This window comes from Elephantulus edwardii, unplaced genomic scaffold, assembly GCF_000299155.1.
Source record: "Elephantulus edwardii isolate Elephantulus edwardi_28Jun2011 unplaced genomic scaffold, EleEdw1.0 scaffold00036, whole genome shotgun sequence".
Taxonomy (NCBI): Eukaryota; Metazoa; Chordata; class Mammalia; order Macroscelidea; family Macroscelididae; genus Elephantulus; species Elephantulus edwardii.
Genome location: NW_006399786.1, coordinates 1,719,580 through 1,735,094, shown reverse-complemented (window position 1 = coordinate 1,735,094; position 15,515 = coordinate 1,719,580). Strand labels below are relative to the sequence as shown.

Sequence of the window (15,515 nt, the reverse complement as noted above, 5' to 3'; positions counted from 1 at the left end):
AAGACTCTAGCCTGAGACAATTCTCTTCTGTCTGTGGGGTCACTGTGAGTCAGAACTAACTCTGCAGCATTGGGTTTGTTTTGTGTAGGTTGCTGGTGCATAATGGTTTTGTACTCAGCTACTAACCAAAAGTCCATAGTTCAAACCCACCAGTGACTCTGTAGGAGAAGGACATGGCAATGGAGCAACCCGTGTGGGGCAGTTCTGGTCTGTCACGTAGGGGATTGCTGTGAGTCTCAATTGATTCCTTGACTCACATAGGGAGCTAAAGCACTGTAGATGGCTCATTTTCTGGTTGAAGACTAACCTTAAAGGGCAGAATTTGGTCGATCTGGGTAAGACAGACCTGCTGATGTGCTTACTTTAAGGTTATAGCCAAGAATAGTTCGATTCCTGATATGGGTTTTCCTTGTATCAGAACCATGATATTTCAGAAGTTTTCCAGTGAGAATGAAAAATGATAAGGGAAGCAAGAAGAAAGATCCTATTATCAAATGAAAGTTTGTCCAAGTCTCTAAATGAGGCCAAGGAGACCTGTGGCTCATTCTAGGAGAGAACTGAAAAACAAACACCACCATCCGCCCCCCCCCCCCCACACACACATAAAAAGAACCCAAACTGGTAATTTCTTGAGTATGAAAGAAATTGAGAGATTATATCTTCTTCCTTTTTCTCCCCCTCGTATTCTTTTTTAAAATTTTAAGTATTTAACCATCACTCTTCTAAACCATAGAGGGGCTGGTAGCTTAGTAGGAAGGGGTTGTGCTGCCAGCCCAAAGACATACAGGTCAAATCCACCGGCCTCTCTGCAGGACAAAGATGCTTCGTGTTCTTCCCTATGACCTACTCCTGAAAACCTGCTGGAGGGTCAGTTATGAGCTAGTTCCGACTCCACAGTGCACACTACAGCAACATTTCTAAACCCTAATATCAGAGTAAATTAAAACTGCTGTCTTTTCTAAGTCATCCTTTCTATACAACCGGGATGTTTTCAAAGCAGAACATAAATGTACGTGTTTTTGTGTCCTTGAAACAGGAGTGAATTTGTTAGTGGGGACAGAAAGTGGCCTGATGCTGCTGGACAGAAGTGGCCAAGGGAAAGTATATCCTCTTATCAACCGGAGACGATTTCAACAAATGGATGTACTTGAAGGCTTGAATGTCTTAGTGACAATATCTGGTAAGGCACTTTCTTAGTGTTTTGTTTTTTTTTTAAAAGTAGAATTGATACATTATTTTAGAAATTTGTTTGAATAGATGTATAAAGCAGTAGCACTTAACTGTGACAAACTTCATTTAGCTCATTTTCTGGTGTGGTAAGTTACATGATATACACAAATATAAGATGCTTTTATATGGAAAGATGTTTTTATTGAGTTTCCTTACATGCATCTCTATACATATATTCTTAATATTATGTATTGGTTTTAAATTTCTTTGTTCATTTATTATGTCTTTTGAATATAATTTAGAAGTAATTCTTCCTAAAGTCTCATTTTTCCCCCTGTTATATTTATACAACATTAAAATACACTTACAGCATTTCTCATTTTTAAAAATATTTTAATAGGTTTGTTCATAATTCATACACATCATGTTTTGTGACATATGCCATGCATTATATTTTATATAATTAATTACCACTGCTCTGTTTGTTATCCTCCTTTTGAAGTCTTCCAGTTTTCCAACCCCTCTTCCACCCACCAAATTTCTGCTATGCATGTGATTTTTTTCTCTCTTCCTTTTTCTCTCCCTAATTACTCTGCTTCCCCTTCTCATTTTCTACAATTGTACTTACGTTGCTAACTTTTCATCCTTTTATCACAAATAATGGCCTGGTGCAGTATTTGTCCATATCTGGCTAGGGTATTTCACTCAGCAAAATACTCTCTAGTATCTCCCAATTCATACAGTATTTTACAAAGCTTTTGTTCCTTAGTGCTGCATAGTATTCCTTTGGGTGAGTATCCCACAATTTCTTAATCCATTCATTTGTTGATGAGTATTTGGGATGTTTCCATTTTCTTGCTGTTGAAAATAACACTGCTAGGAACATAGGTGAACATAATCTCCATTTGTGCCTCAGTTCTGATTTCCTTGAGGTATATTCCTAGCAGTGGAATAGTTGGGGTATGGGATTTGTACGATTAGCTTTTAGAGGAGACACCAGAGTGCCAGGAAGATGGTTCCTGATTTGATACACCTGTACATGCTTGACTTTTGACTCTTCTAATGAGCAATCTTCAAAAGCATATGTATGTGTAATTTCTAATTGATGATCCCACATCACCCACAGTGGTGCCCTGTGCATGAGCCCAACTGCTCTGTGCCGCCTTGTTAGGTTTTACTGGACTCAGCCAGTTGAAATTGATGAGTGTCCAGTTCTTGTGCTTTCATGTGCAGAAGGGATGCTTTGCCCTGATTATAAAAATATTGTTACTTATTTATTACTATTTTTCCTTAAAACAATTACTAGCTGATGTAAATTCCTTTTTTTTAAGCATTATTGTTCTTAATATAAATATCTTCACTGTAGCATATGAAAAACTATGGTAGAAGAGCAATTAGAGACAATTATCTTCCAATCACTTAGGCATACACCCAACTCTATACACATTGTTGGAGACAAAATGTATAGTAAATAATGGTTTTGGAATAATTCAAGCTTAAATAATAAGGGAATGATATGACACCCATATACCAACTGAATAGTTTTAACAGTGCTGAAATATACTGTTGTAGATACAGCTAGTGTCCTTGCCCGCATCTGCCTGCCATGGTTGCCAAAGCCCGTGTTTTTAGAAGCTAAAAACCTTGTTCTGGGGATTCTGAATTTTACTCATTGCTGGGGTGGAACTGACTCACAGCTGGCTGTAAATCACATGAGAGAGGATCTTCTTCCCATGAACCCATTGGTGGCTTCGAACTGCTAGAGAGGTTATGCCCACACCCTGCCCACTACACCACTGGAGAGTCCAGGGATTCTGTAGAGTCCTAGAGGAAGAAACGTCAGGATACTCCAGTTAGGGGCTTATTTGAAAGGGTACATCTTGAAGCACTTATCACTACAGCGAAGATTAGTGTTAATGAGCCCCACTTACAGACTCAGAGCTTCCGATGAGAGTATTTAATTGCCAGGCGTCCCTCTGCACTGAAACAGGCAAACTATTTAGGATTGGCTGAATAAATCACAGGAGCCTATGTGGCACAGTGAGTTAGTTGGGCTGTGACTTGAAAGAAGAGTGATTCAGATCCATGTGCAAGGAAGACAGGTGAAGAAATAAGCTCTCAATAAAGATTTACAACCTTCCCCCCCCAAAAAAAAAAATCATGTGGTTTTTCATCTTGTACTGTATTTATATGTGCCCAGGTAGCCAGCCTTTTTTTAATGCCATCAAATATTCCTCCATGATAACTTACTTCACATGCTACAGAATATTAAATAGTTGTCTTCAAATCTACTCTTTCATTTCCCATTATTAGTCTTTCTGTTTGTCCTATTTTGAACACACTCGTTTAGATTACTAAATCTTTTGGCATTTACATAGGTCATAATTTCATAATAACTTGCTATGCCAAAGGGTATGCAAAATGGTAAGACTTTAAATAAGCCCTGCAATACCAGTTACAGTTCTTACTTAATTATCTCCTATCTTAAATCTGTATCATGTGATTATGTGTAGTAGATTTCCATGAGTTTCCTCGCAGTTAACTTTCACATGTGCTATTGGTTGTGAGTTTTGTCTGGAGACTAAGGTGCACCTGATCCAGGCCATGATTTTCACAATTACTTGCTATGCATCAGAAAGCTGGAGCATGATAGAAGGAGAATTGATGCCGTTGAGCTGTGGTGCTGGAGAAGGGTATTGAATATATACCATGGACTGCTAAGAGAATAATCAGGTTCATTCTGGAGAGGTTGAAACCAGGCTGCTCTTTGGAGGCAAGGATTCTGAAGCTCCGTCTGACATACTTCGGGCATGCTGCAAGGTGGTACCAATCCTTGGAGAGGGATGTCATACTTGCAAGGGTGGAGGCATAGTACAAGAGAGGAAGAGCCTCGATGAGATGGATTGACTCAGTTACTGGGGTATTGAAAGTTGGTGTGTCAGATACAATAAGGTCGACTCAGGATACAGCAGGATTCAGAGCTGTTGTGCTTAGGGTTGCTATGAGTCGCAGGCAACTTCTTGGCACATAGCCACAACAACATTGGTTGTGAGTAAGTAGCTTGTTGAAATGCAACAATTTCCCTTGTTTTGTCATACTTAGATGAGAAGACAGCCATTTAAAACTTGAGTTCTGATGGGATACCTCTTAAAATAGGAAAAAAATAACAAACCTGCAGCTAAATACAGTTTCAGCTTCATTTTGTGATGCAATGAAACAAGAGGGCTCACAGGGGTAATAGTCAGCTGAGACCAGAGATGATCTATTGGTTTATTTCTGGCACTCATCCCTTTTGTTAGCTCTTACTGTTCTTGTTTTATTATTATTATTATTATTAATTGATATTTTAATGAAAGTTTACAGAAAACTTGGATTTCCATTCATTGTTGCACAATTTTCACCCTCCCTCCCGTCCCTAAGTCCACTTTGCTATGTACCTCTTATTCTGGACTGTTGTCAGGCAATTAATAGCTAATCATATATTTCTTTTAGACAATTCTTTCCCAAGAACAAATACTGCATAATGCCACTGCTATAAGACAAGACTGACATCAGGGTTAGGGGGGAAAAGTGTTAATGTTCTTCAGCATTATAAAAGTAATACATTTTGATTGGAACAGTAAAATGTAGGGGAGAAAAAAATCAGAAGATTAAAATAAAAATCTTTTCTGTCTCACTAATAAATATTATAGTTTTAATACATTCTTTTCTATATGTCTGTCTCATGATTTTGGAATAAAACACTGTAGAGAAAACTGTATAGCTTTCCTTTTATTGTCAATATGTGCTATCAAGTCGCCTGTGACTCATAGTGGCCCTATGTACAGATGTTCTGAACTCTGCTCTATACTGAGCCAGTCTCCTTGTCTCCGACACACCTACCCCCATTACCCCAGTTACTGTGTCAATCTTGGTTATCCTTTTATTTAACACATTATCATAAGCCTATTCCCACTTAAAAGAATTTCTCAAAACTCACCATAGTTTTATTTCAGTCAGTATAAGGCACTATACTGAAATGCATAGATTTTATAGATCTGTATTGTTGAGTGAAAGGTCACAGAAAGAATTAATCCCTGTAGCATCTCCTTCTGATCCCCTCACCCTTGCCAACCAGTTGAAGAACTGGCATTTAAAGCACTCCAGCATCTCCCAGCCACTGCCCCAGCCCCTTCCCCAAAAGGAACCACTGTCATGATGATGAAGGTTTTGCCTTCATTGAATTGATTTTCTATAAATGGGAGATGTTCTTTTATGTCTGGCTTCTTCTACTTACCTGTTTTTGTTGCTTGTAGTTGAGGTTCATTTCTTTTACCAGACACTCGTGTTGCTTTCTGTTTGTAGCTTTTATGGATGGTAAAAGTTCTTGTGTACGTATTTTTTTTTGGGTTCAAGTTCAATTGTAGATAAGTTGAAATAGGTATAGTTCATATCCAGCATCAGCTAATCAGATGTCTTATGTGTTAAAAACATTAAACACTTCCAGGTACAAAGTGTGATTAACCTAAAGATACACTAATGTTTTTATGGACATCACAAAATATCACCTGTTTATTACTGTGAAACACTGTGTTTTGAATTTTCAGCATAATAGTCTTTAAGAGGTCAAGGGTTCTTAAACTCAAGGCAAAAGACAGTCAATTCCAGATTCTTCCAGTTGTTCAGCAGGAGAAAGATGGGCAGCCTCCTCCAATGAGATTATTGCCTTTGAAAACTCACTGGAGGGTCATTTATGAGTTGGTTCTGACTCGATGGCCCATAATACCACAACAACCCTTTCAACGTGGCTCTATTAATTCATAATACTAGTTTATGAGGTTCCTAGTTCCCCCCTCCGTTGGTAGCCAGTCTTTTAAATCTGAATATTTCAATAGGTTTCTTGAGTTTGTATTTCTTTATGGTTTAATATGCATTCCCCTAATCAATATAGAACTCAGGCACCTTTTATGTGTCTGCAGGAATCTTGTGTGTGGCACCTGCTCTCTTTGCTTGCTTGGTTTTTCTGCTGGATTATATCTCTCTCTCTAATCATAGGGATTCTTTACATATTCTGGAAGAGAGTTCCTTGTCTAAGTTGCACACGTCTCCAATTTGTTGCATGACAGCTGCTAGATTTGAGTCAATGCAAGAGTTAGCTTTCAGTTCCTTCACTTGACAAATGAGAGGTAATAGTTACTATTAAGGAGTTTTGAAAATGAGATGATATTATAAACATGAATTCTGTATTATCTTCTGTTACTAAAGATGACATTTCATTTTGAACATGCTTTTAAAATATTTATATTTCTTTTGTTAGGCAAGAAGGATAAGTTACGGGTCTACTATTTGTCCTGGTTAAGAAATAAAATACTTCACAATGACCCTGAGGTTGAGAAGAAGCAAGGATGGACCACGGTAGGAGATTTGGAAGGATGTGTACACTATAAAGTTGGTAAGTCCCAGAAGAGACATAAGTGTCGTATTTTTCTAGTATTTTCCATAAAACTTAGATTAAACTTGCTTTTGGTCTTTGTGGTTCAATTCTCATGTTCTATTTCTAAGCCGTCATTAGTCCTGTAGTATCTAACAGGCACCCTCTTAGACCATACATGCATCTGTAAGCATAGCATACAGTTTGTTTCTGCAGCCTCCTGTGTCCACATTCTCACTTCACATAGTTCGTCTTGTTACAGGATCTTTTTACCTCTGCTCTTTGGAAGTCGACATCTTTCTGTTCATTAAGTTGTGAGTTTAAGAAAACTTCTTTAGAGCAGCTTTGCCAAGCAAAAGCATCTGACAGACAGTCCTCCTTCCTCCGCCCCAGGCGGAGAGACTAGATTCTTGGCAGCCGGTCACTGATAGAATTTGACCCAAAGAGCTATGACTTATCATTTTGAATGAAGTACACAACTGTTCACTGATGCAGTAAATCTAGATTACACAGATTTACAAACGTTAGCTTACTTCTTTAATGGTAGGAAAATTTGCCCCCATTTGAAAAGAATGGAATCAACCCTTACTTGTAAAAGCTCTTCATCTCACCTTCGCTTATACGTACAGTTCTTAAATGACTGAAAAGTCTTTTATGCTTAAAGTAAACCTAAATTTGAACAGTATATATCTGTTCTGCTTTACTTACAAATTCAACTTAAAGACAGTCTTTGGAATAGACCTTATTTATAACTCAGAGACTGCTTGTAATTGAATCTAGCAACCTAGCCAGTGATATTCAATGGCAACTATGGGGTATGTGTTAGTTCTTGGCATGCACACTTTGATTCTCATAAAATAAAAATGAAGCCAAAGTACTTTTTAAAAAAACACAAATTTAAACTCAAGATCCTAGTCTGAATGATGGAAATATAAACCAGAGTGAAATGAAAGTTTTATGAGAAAGATTTTGATAAAATTTGAAGTAGTAAACCGAAGTCAAATGGTCTAAAGACCTACAGCTGGCTAGCATTTGGGGCCTCTTGGTTGCTAATTTATGCTTCTATGTTTTCTTTTCTCCTGTGCTAATTAAAATACACAGCATAATCAGTTCCTCTGCTCCTTGGGGCATTACGGACTTTATATTGATCATCTCATTTGTATATTCACAGCTCACCTTGTTAATAGTGATTTACAGGAACCATCTCAGCATGAGTCATGCTGGAAAGTAGTATTGTCTACTTTATAGAGATTTTTTTAGGACTGAGATTTTCTGTGTCTGTTGACAAGTGTTTTTGGTGGTGGTTTATTTTTTTTTTTCTAAAGTATGACTAAAATAGGTTAAATTTAATGAAATAACTCAGTCATGTTCATCCATGGTTCTATTTTCCTGCAGGGGGAGTTTGAGGCAGTATAGAGCTGTACTGAGCTTTTCATGAGACTGTCACAGTCTTAAAACTTACAGAACAAACCTGCATTTTTTGGAGATAAGAATGTAATACCATTTTGTCATTAAGCTTTCAGGAATTCCTGCCGCCCCTGCCACCCCAGTTTATCAAGACCTATTCTGTATAATCATAGTAGCCAACTGATTGGCATGGTGACTTCAGCAATGGGTTCTAGTATGTCAGAGATGGTGAGGATGACACAGGATAGAGCAGGGTTCAGGCCAGCTGTTCATGGGATCACTGTGAGTTGTACTCAACTCAGTAGCAACTGACAACAAGAGGCACAAGGTACTATTTAAATAAAAATTAAAATTTGCTTCTCAGTGGCACTAGTGCATTTCAGTTACTTACATAATTTTGAGTAACTGGTGGCTATTGTACTAACACTTCAGATTAAGACTAGTTCAACCCTAGCAGAATTTGGTATTGAAAGTAGAAAGTCCTTTATATTTTACTAGTTGTTGGTGGTTTGTTTTAACAGTGACGGTATACGGACCTTTACAGGGGGAATCGTGTTTACAATACATCACTCATACACGAATGTGAGATCAAATAGTATCTCAATGTTGTCTTATAAAGGACTTGGCAGGTACACATCTGACTAGTATATTGTGACCAGAGACCCTTTTTACCAAGAAGGTATGAGAGAAGTTAAGCAGTTTTGTAAAGGTGGCATTTACCTTATAATTGAAAAAAAGTTTCTCCTACTGCGTCTGTGATACATACAATTTACTACTGCCTTTATAGATCAGCACACAGATGATTTGGTGTGATACTTGGTGGTAGGTGTAGAATAAAGCATTTGTGACTTAATCGAGTGCTCTGGTATAGTCACCTGCCTCAGTCTGCTTAGGCTTCGTACAGACTCGAATGGGTGCGTGGAAGACCCTCACTTCTCATCTAGGAGCCTCTTGCATGGCTAATAATAGTCTTATTATCCTTTAGAAATGCTGAGCCCTCTGACATTTCAGGCTCTATGCCTGGCTGGTATTGTTCTTCATTATAAAGTCCTTGCAGTCTAAGGGGATTAATAACACTGCAGAAGGTACTCATCGAGTGAAGCCAGAATATTAGCATTGGTCCAAGGCAGCATTGACCAACATGTGAATGGCCTGAGTTATATATTGAGAAACTGGAAAAAGAAACCGAGTCTTGATCTCTCAACACTTTCCCTTCTCTGCTTAAAGGGAAGACACACATATAGAGTGTGCAGAAGACAGCTCAGAGGAGCCAGAGTTCTTGTTGATACTGACCTGCGTTGCTCTCTTTCTTTTTCTTTCTAGTAAAATATGAAAGAATCAAGTTTCTGGTAATTGCTTTGAAGAGTTCTGTGGAAGTCTATGCGTGGGCACCCAAGCCATATCACAAATTTATGGCCTTTAAGGTATAATTGTTTTTAAAAATCTCTAGCTACCCCACTTAAAGTGAGAAATCCTAATACTATAGATTATAAACAAACATTGCCACCGACTTAGATCCGGCCCTTAGCTAGCCTTCCACTGCATTTTCAGAGGCAGTAAATAATTTTTCTCTCATTTTAAAAACTAAGTTAAAGTATTAACAGTTACTTCATTTGACTCTATAGTCAAGACGGCAAAGTTTATTCTCATGCTTTTCTTACTAAACTTTAAGGGATACAACATATTGGATTAAAACTTTTAAAGACCTGACATTCAAGGAATATTAATTATATCTGAGGTCGTGTGCATTTTCCAAGGTAACAGATTTGAGAGAAATGTAGCACAATCCCGTTTCTATGTAAAAAGATTGTTCATAACACAAATTACCAGAAAAAAAATATTACCAGCTATTGTCCTGAGTATTTTTTAAGTACTCCTTTTTTAAACTCATTCTAGGATTTTTACTTGGTACATATTTATGAATTTTGCATCAAAGAGTGTTACCATGACATTATATATCCTAAATAATATAATATCTTTTTTATTACTAAACGCAAAACCTTAAACATGGCTCTTGAGACCGTTTTAATGCAAGGCCAAAAAGTAAGACTTTCCCTCCAAAATAGTGACATTTAAAAATAGTTTGAATGTTTTATTAAAACTGTAAGTTTCAGGTATAGAGAAAGTGTGTGTGTGTGTGTGTGTGTGTGTGTGTGTGTGTGTATAGATTGAGACTCCAGAGAAACAGGAGATACTGTCCTTTATGCACCAGGTATTGTATCAATTACTTTTATAAATACTATCTTATTTAATTCTGTTTCATCATTCTCATCCCTGTCTTGTGAGCTGTGATTATTAATGTGAATGAAGAACTGAGACATGACAAGATATTTTTATTTTATGTTATTATTTTTGTGCGTGTACCCTCAAATGAGATCTCACTGGTACAGGAGGAGATTCTCCTTCCTTCTCCAGCAGAACATCTGGTGGATTCGAACCGCGCACGTCTGGCGTTGCAGTGCAGTTACTTGCCACTAGGCCACCAGAGCTCCCTGATAAGCTATTATTAAAGTATAACGTAACCTTTTATTGCTTTAGCAAAAGGAAAAAAGAATGAAATAGGCCATATAGCTTGAAGTAGTAACTGCAACAATAACTGATAAATTCTCAAGACACAACTCCTACATTTTTCTGTCTCTGTTGTCTGCATGTGAACAGTTGAATAGTATGCTCCAGAAAGGCCTTACTATTTTCATTTTATGTATTTTTTTATCAAGATGAGCAACAGTAAGCAACAGGACTGGATTCCCGGTGTGGGTGTGGGAATTTGGAATGGGGCATCTGGAAGAACTGTCCTTCCGAGGCTGTGTGACTCAGTAATTGAGTAAACTTCAAAACTGGGCTCTGGTTTATCTAGTTAGAGATATTAGAAGCAATTCTGACTTCTCAATTCCTTCCTTGTAGTCATTTGGAGAATTGTTACATAAGCCATTACTTGTGGACCTCACGGTAGAGGAAGGCCAGAGATTGAAAGTCATCTATGGCTCCTGTGCTGGTTTCCATGCTGTTGATGTGGATTCAGGATCAGTCTATGACATTTACCTACCCACACACGTAAGAAAGAACCCACACTCTATGGTTGGTTGACTGGCTTCATTTTGTTTTGTCCTTTTTCTTTACTCTGCTTACTGCACTAACACAAGCAGGGATTCCTCACTTCCCTGTAATATGGGGGTGAGTATTTAAATGCTGTGCCCTTTTCAGTACTTCCTGCTCTGAGACAAGTAGAAGTTCCCACTCCAGGCACTGTGAAGCCCTTGCTTTGACTAACATGGGATGGATTTTGGGCAGTGCGGACAGACTAGGTTCCTGGGATGGGAGCACTTCTAAGAACATAATTTCTCAAATGGGTCCCACAACCAAGTATCTTTTATGATCTCAGTATATGAGTAAAGAGTATATGATCTGCTAAAGTGTATAGGATCTGCTAAATACAAACTCCAAAATGTTACACATCTGCTTTATTATCACCAAGAGTATGGTAGTGGTAGCACATTCATCACGACAGTCTTACTGGCTACCTTTATTGGGATCATAGTAACCGTAGCATTCGTTTCTCTGTCATTTTTTTCCTCTTCTCTAGATCCAGTGTAGCATCAAACCCCATGCAATCATCATCCTGCCCAACACAGACGGAATGGAGCTTCTGGTGTGTTATGAAGATGAAGGGGTTTATGTGAATACATATGGAAGGATCACCAAGGATGTAGTTCTACAATGGGGAGAGATGCCAACATCAGTAGGTAGGTATCAGGCAGAGGAAAGACCCCAATCTTGAAACTGGAGCCTTCTCTAAAGTTATGTATCTTTGTCATCTCACCTTTGCATGCTGTTCACATCTTTGGTCATTTAATATAGTGGTTGGCAATAGATGGTAGGTTAGATTGCAAACTCTGATATTAGTTAAATCGATCACATAATCGAGTGAAGTGTGTTATTCACTACGTACTACCTCATTTATTCCTTGAGACATCCATGGGGAGCAGGATAGGCTTTTTTTGTTGACTAATTTGTGGAGAGTAAAGTGAGACAGGCAAAGGTAACATTTGCAAGTGAACAGAGTCGTGACTAGACAGGCATCTCGTGGTTTTACATTTAAATCTCTCACTCTCTTGGTGGTTGTTGCTATTCTTTTGCAGTTAAAGGTACTATCTAGTTTCTTGGGAAGAGATTTCATGAAAATATCTAAGCTTCAGGGAAATGAATAGGTTCTGCCATGAATCCAAATTATCTTTTCTCTGGATAGACCAGGAGATTGCAAATATTTAAAAATAATAAACAAAACCCCAATAAATGCCAGACATTCATTTGTATACCTATATGCTGCTTTTGTATGGCTATTTAACAATATGTGTTTTTCTTCCCCCCCAAAGCATATATTCGGTCTAATCAAACTATGGGCTGGGGAGAGAAAGCCATAGAGATCCGATCTGTGGAAACTGGACACTTGGATGGTGTGTTTATGCACAAAAGGGCTCAAAGACTAAAGTTCTTATGTGAACGTAACGACAAGGTAATGATTTCCTTATAACTTCTTAGTTGCTGCTGTCTTTTAAAGTGATGGCTTGATATCATTGGAATTTGTTGAAACCTCTCCTTGTTGATTTGATGGGTTCTGAAATAAATTGAAGGAACTTTTTAGAAGTCACATTTTATATATGTTTATGGGTACTGTGACATTGATGCTGTGCTGCAATCCCAAAGCACACAGCGGGGTTCACACCCACCAGCTGCTCCATGGGAGAAGGATGGGCGTTCTCCTGTGCGACTGACTCCCTCTGAAAACCTGCGGGAGGGTCAGACGTGAATCTGTTCTGACTTGATGGCACACACCAACATGAGGGAATTGAGGTGCTCGTCTCTGTAAAAATCATCATATATTGGGTTTGAGATGTTTTTAATCTTCATTAAGGCCTTCTTTCTGGTCTGTGTGCTGGAAATAGTGAGCAGATCATTTGTTCCCTCTGTCTTTCTCTTTCTCCTATCATTTGTAGTCAAGTTACTTGGGACTCTTGCTGACCCCATGTAAGTCAGAGCTATGCACTTTGAAGTTTTCAGTGTCTGATTCTTCATAAGAGGGTTGCCAAACCTTCTTGCAAGGTAACTGTGGTTGAACTTGAAACAACAGCTTTTGGTTAACATTGTCAGTGTTGGTGGATGGGATTAGTTTGTGTATAGAAGAAAATGCCCATGCAGTTCGGAGGTAAATGGTTTCTTTCCCTGATATGTATCAGAAAAATGCCACATTAGTCTGATGTTGTTAGGTACTCTTGTGTCAGAACTGACTCATAGCTGACCCTCCAGGAAGTTTTCAGAGGCAGTAAATAGCGTGGGAGTTGATTGCCTGTCTTTTTCCTGTGGAGCAACTGGTAGATTCGAATTATGCGCCTTTGGGTTGGCAGCAAGTTCCTTACCAGTAGGCCACCAGAGCTCCCTAGAATTGTGAAATAGCTTTATAGTTTGCGTATCATAAATATCCAACAATTTATAAATTACACAGAAGTACAGAAGAGTGACAAAGCTCCAGTTAAAACCTTTGCTTTTCAAAACTGGTCACATCCTTGCCTTCTTCCCAGGTTACTCTCATCTTGTGAGTCATTCCTCAAACTAATCCTGGAGTGGAGGTGAGAGATGGCAAAAGTTACTGACCTGTCCTGACCCGCATTGGGAAGGACATCAAAGCCAAAACTGATCATTAACAAGCACACTCTTTCTTTTTTCCAGTTGTTTTTAAAAGACAAACTCAGTTTCTTACCTGATACTGTAGTATAGAAACTTGGCTCTTAAAAAACAGTCCTAAAAAGAAAGAATGTACTGCCTCTTAGCTCACATTGAAATTTTTAACTAGCCTAGCATCTATCCTCTAGGTTAGCTTCTTGGATTAAACATGCAGGTTTATTGTTGCAAGAAAGGGCTAGTTATCCATCTCCCCTTGACAACTAGTATCTCGTGGCTGCCCCAGCCACATATTAAACACAAAGGCTCCCTCTTTCTCTATCACATTTGCATCTTTTTCTACATGTTATTGCTGTTAGGTGTCTCTCAAATCTGTTACCTTGGAAAATGCACATGACCTCAGATATAATTAATATTCCTTGAATGTCAGGTCTTTAAAAGTTTTAACCCAATATGTTGTATCCCTTGAAGTTTAGTAGGAAAAGCATGAGAATAAACTTTGCCGTCTTGACTATAGAGTCAAATGAAGTAATTGTTAATACTTTAACTTAGTTTTTAAAATGAGAGAAAAATGATCATTTTCTTTGGCAAATATGTGTACTGTGTGATTTGTCTGTATGGCCCTTTGGCATGTTGGTTTCCTGTGTGTGCTGTGCACATTCTATGCAAAAATAGTAGAAGTAGTTGAAGAGTCACCCTATTGTTAATTGAATTTTACACATTTTATAGAAATTACTAACAGGAGACGAAAAGAAATAAATTTTTTTCAAAAATACTTTTTCCCCTTCTAAGTTTTTGCAATTTGACATTGTTTCAGTAATTACTGGATTAATAAGCCCTCTTAAAACAAGAATTGACCTTATAGATGGTAAATTGCTACCATCTTAGGTGACATTTTAAGTGTCTTGCATTTGGGAATTTTGAGGGGTCACTTGGCCAAGAAGCCTCAGCAAGCAGTGCTTTGCAGGAATGCATTGTATCACCACGGTAAATAAATGCCCTTCTGTTGTTCCTTTCTCCTTCCCAGGTGTTCTTTGCCTCTGTCCGATCTGGCGGCAGCAGTCAGGTGTATTTCATGACCTTGGGCAGGACTTCTCTTCTGAGCTGGTAGAAGTGATCTGATCTGAAGAGTGCTGGCCTCCGGAGTCTTCAAGATCCCGAGAACTTGGAATTCCTTGCAACTGGAGCACAGACCTGCGTCGGTACAGTCCAGGACAGCTGTGTGTGCGGACCTCCCATGTCGAGTCCTCTCCTCTCCTCCCCGCTCCTCTCTTCCCAGTGGCCTGCCCCATTCTCTTCTCCTTCCTCAAAAATAAATCAAGGCTGCAATGCAGCTGGTGCTGTTCAGCTTCTACCATCAGGTGCTATAAGCGTTTGGGATCGAGCATCAGTCTAGAGAGCAAACACCTTTCCTGCGGCTCCAGAATTCCTTGTCTCTGAATGGCTCTGTCTTAGGGTGTCTGAAGGTGGAAACTATGAACAAGCTGTTGGTTTTATTGGAAGTAGGCACAAGGAGGTGGAAAGTGGTGGTATGAAAAAGCAGTTTGGGGAGCAGAGAGCAGATTTAATATAGTAACATTTAACAATGTATTTAATTGACATTTCTTTTTTGTAATGTGACAATATGTGGACAAAGAAGAAGGTGCAGGTTTAAGAAGTTAATATTTATAAAATGTGAAAGACACAGTTACTAGGATAACTTTTTTTGTGGGTGGGGTTAGGGAGGTGGGATGGGTGGGTTAAAGGGGTCCCCATTTTGTTTCTTGGATTTTCTCCACCTCCCCACCCCCCTTTATTTGGCCTGGCCAAGAACTAGTCATGTTCTGTGTACCAAGTTTTGCCTAAATCATGG

The 15,515-nt window shown here is 38.6% G+C and overlaps 1 protein-coding gene across 1 annotated transcript in view; it reads left to right on the top strand.

Moving 5' to 3' along the window:
- Window positions 1-14,846, top strand: part of MAP4K4 (mitogen-activated protein kinase kinase kinase kinase 4) — a 242,573-nt gene extending 227,727 nt beyond the window's left edge. Inside the window, exons 23-29 of the mRNA XM_006884550.1 lie at window positions 1,037-1,180; window positions 6,467-6,601; window positions 9,311-9,411; window positions 10,892-11,041; window positions 11,571-11,730; window positions 12,361-12,500; window positions 14,691-14,846. Of these exons, the coding sequence (XP_006884612.1) occupies window positions 1,037-1,180; window positions 6,467-6,601; window positions 9,311-9,411; window positions 10,892-11,041; window positions 11,571-11,730; window positions 12,361-12,500; window positions 14,691-14,774 (914 nt within the window). The 3' untranslated portion in view covers window positions 14,775-14,846. The remainder of the gene's footprint in view (window positions 1-1,036; window positions 1,181-6,466; window positions 6,602-9,310; window positions 9,412-10,891; window positions 11,042-11,570; window positions 11,731-12,360; window positions 12,501-14,690) is intronic.
- Window positions 14,847-15,515: the final 669 nt, after the last annotated feature.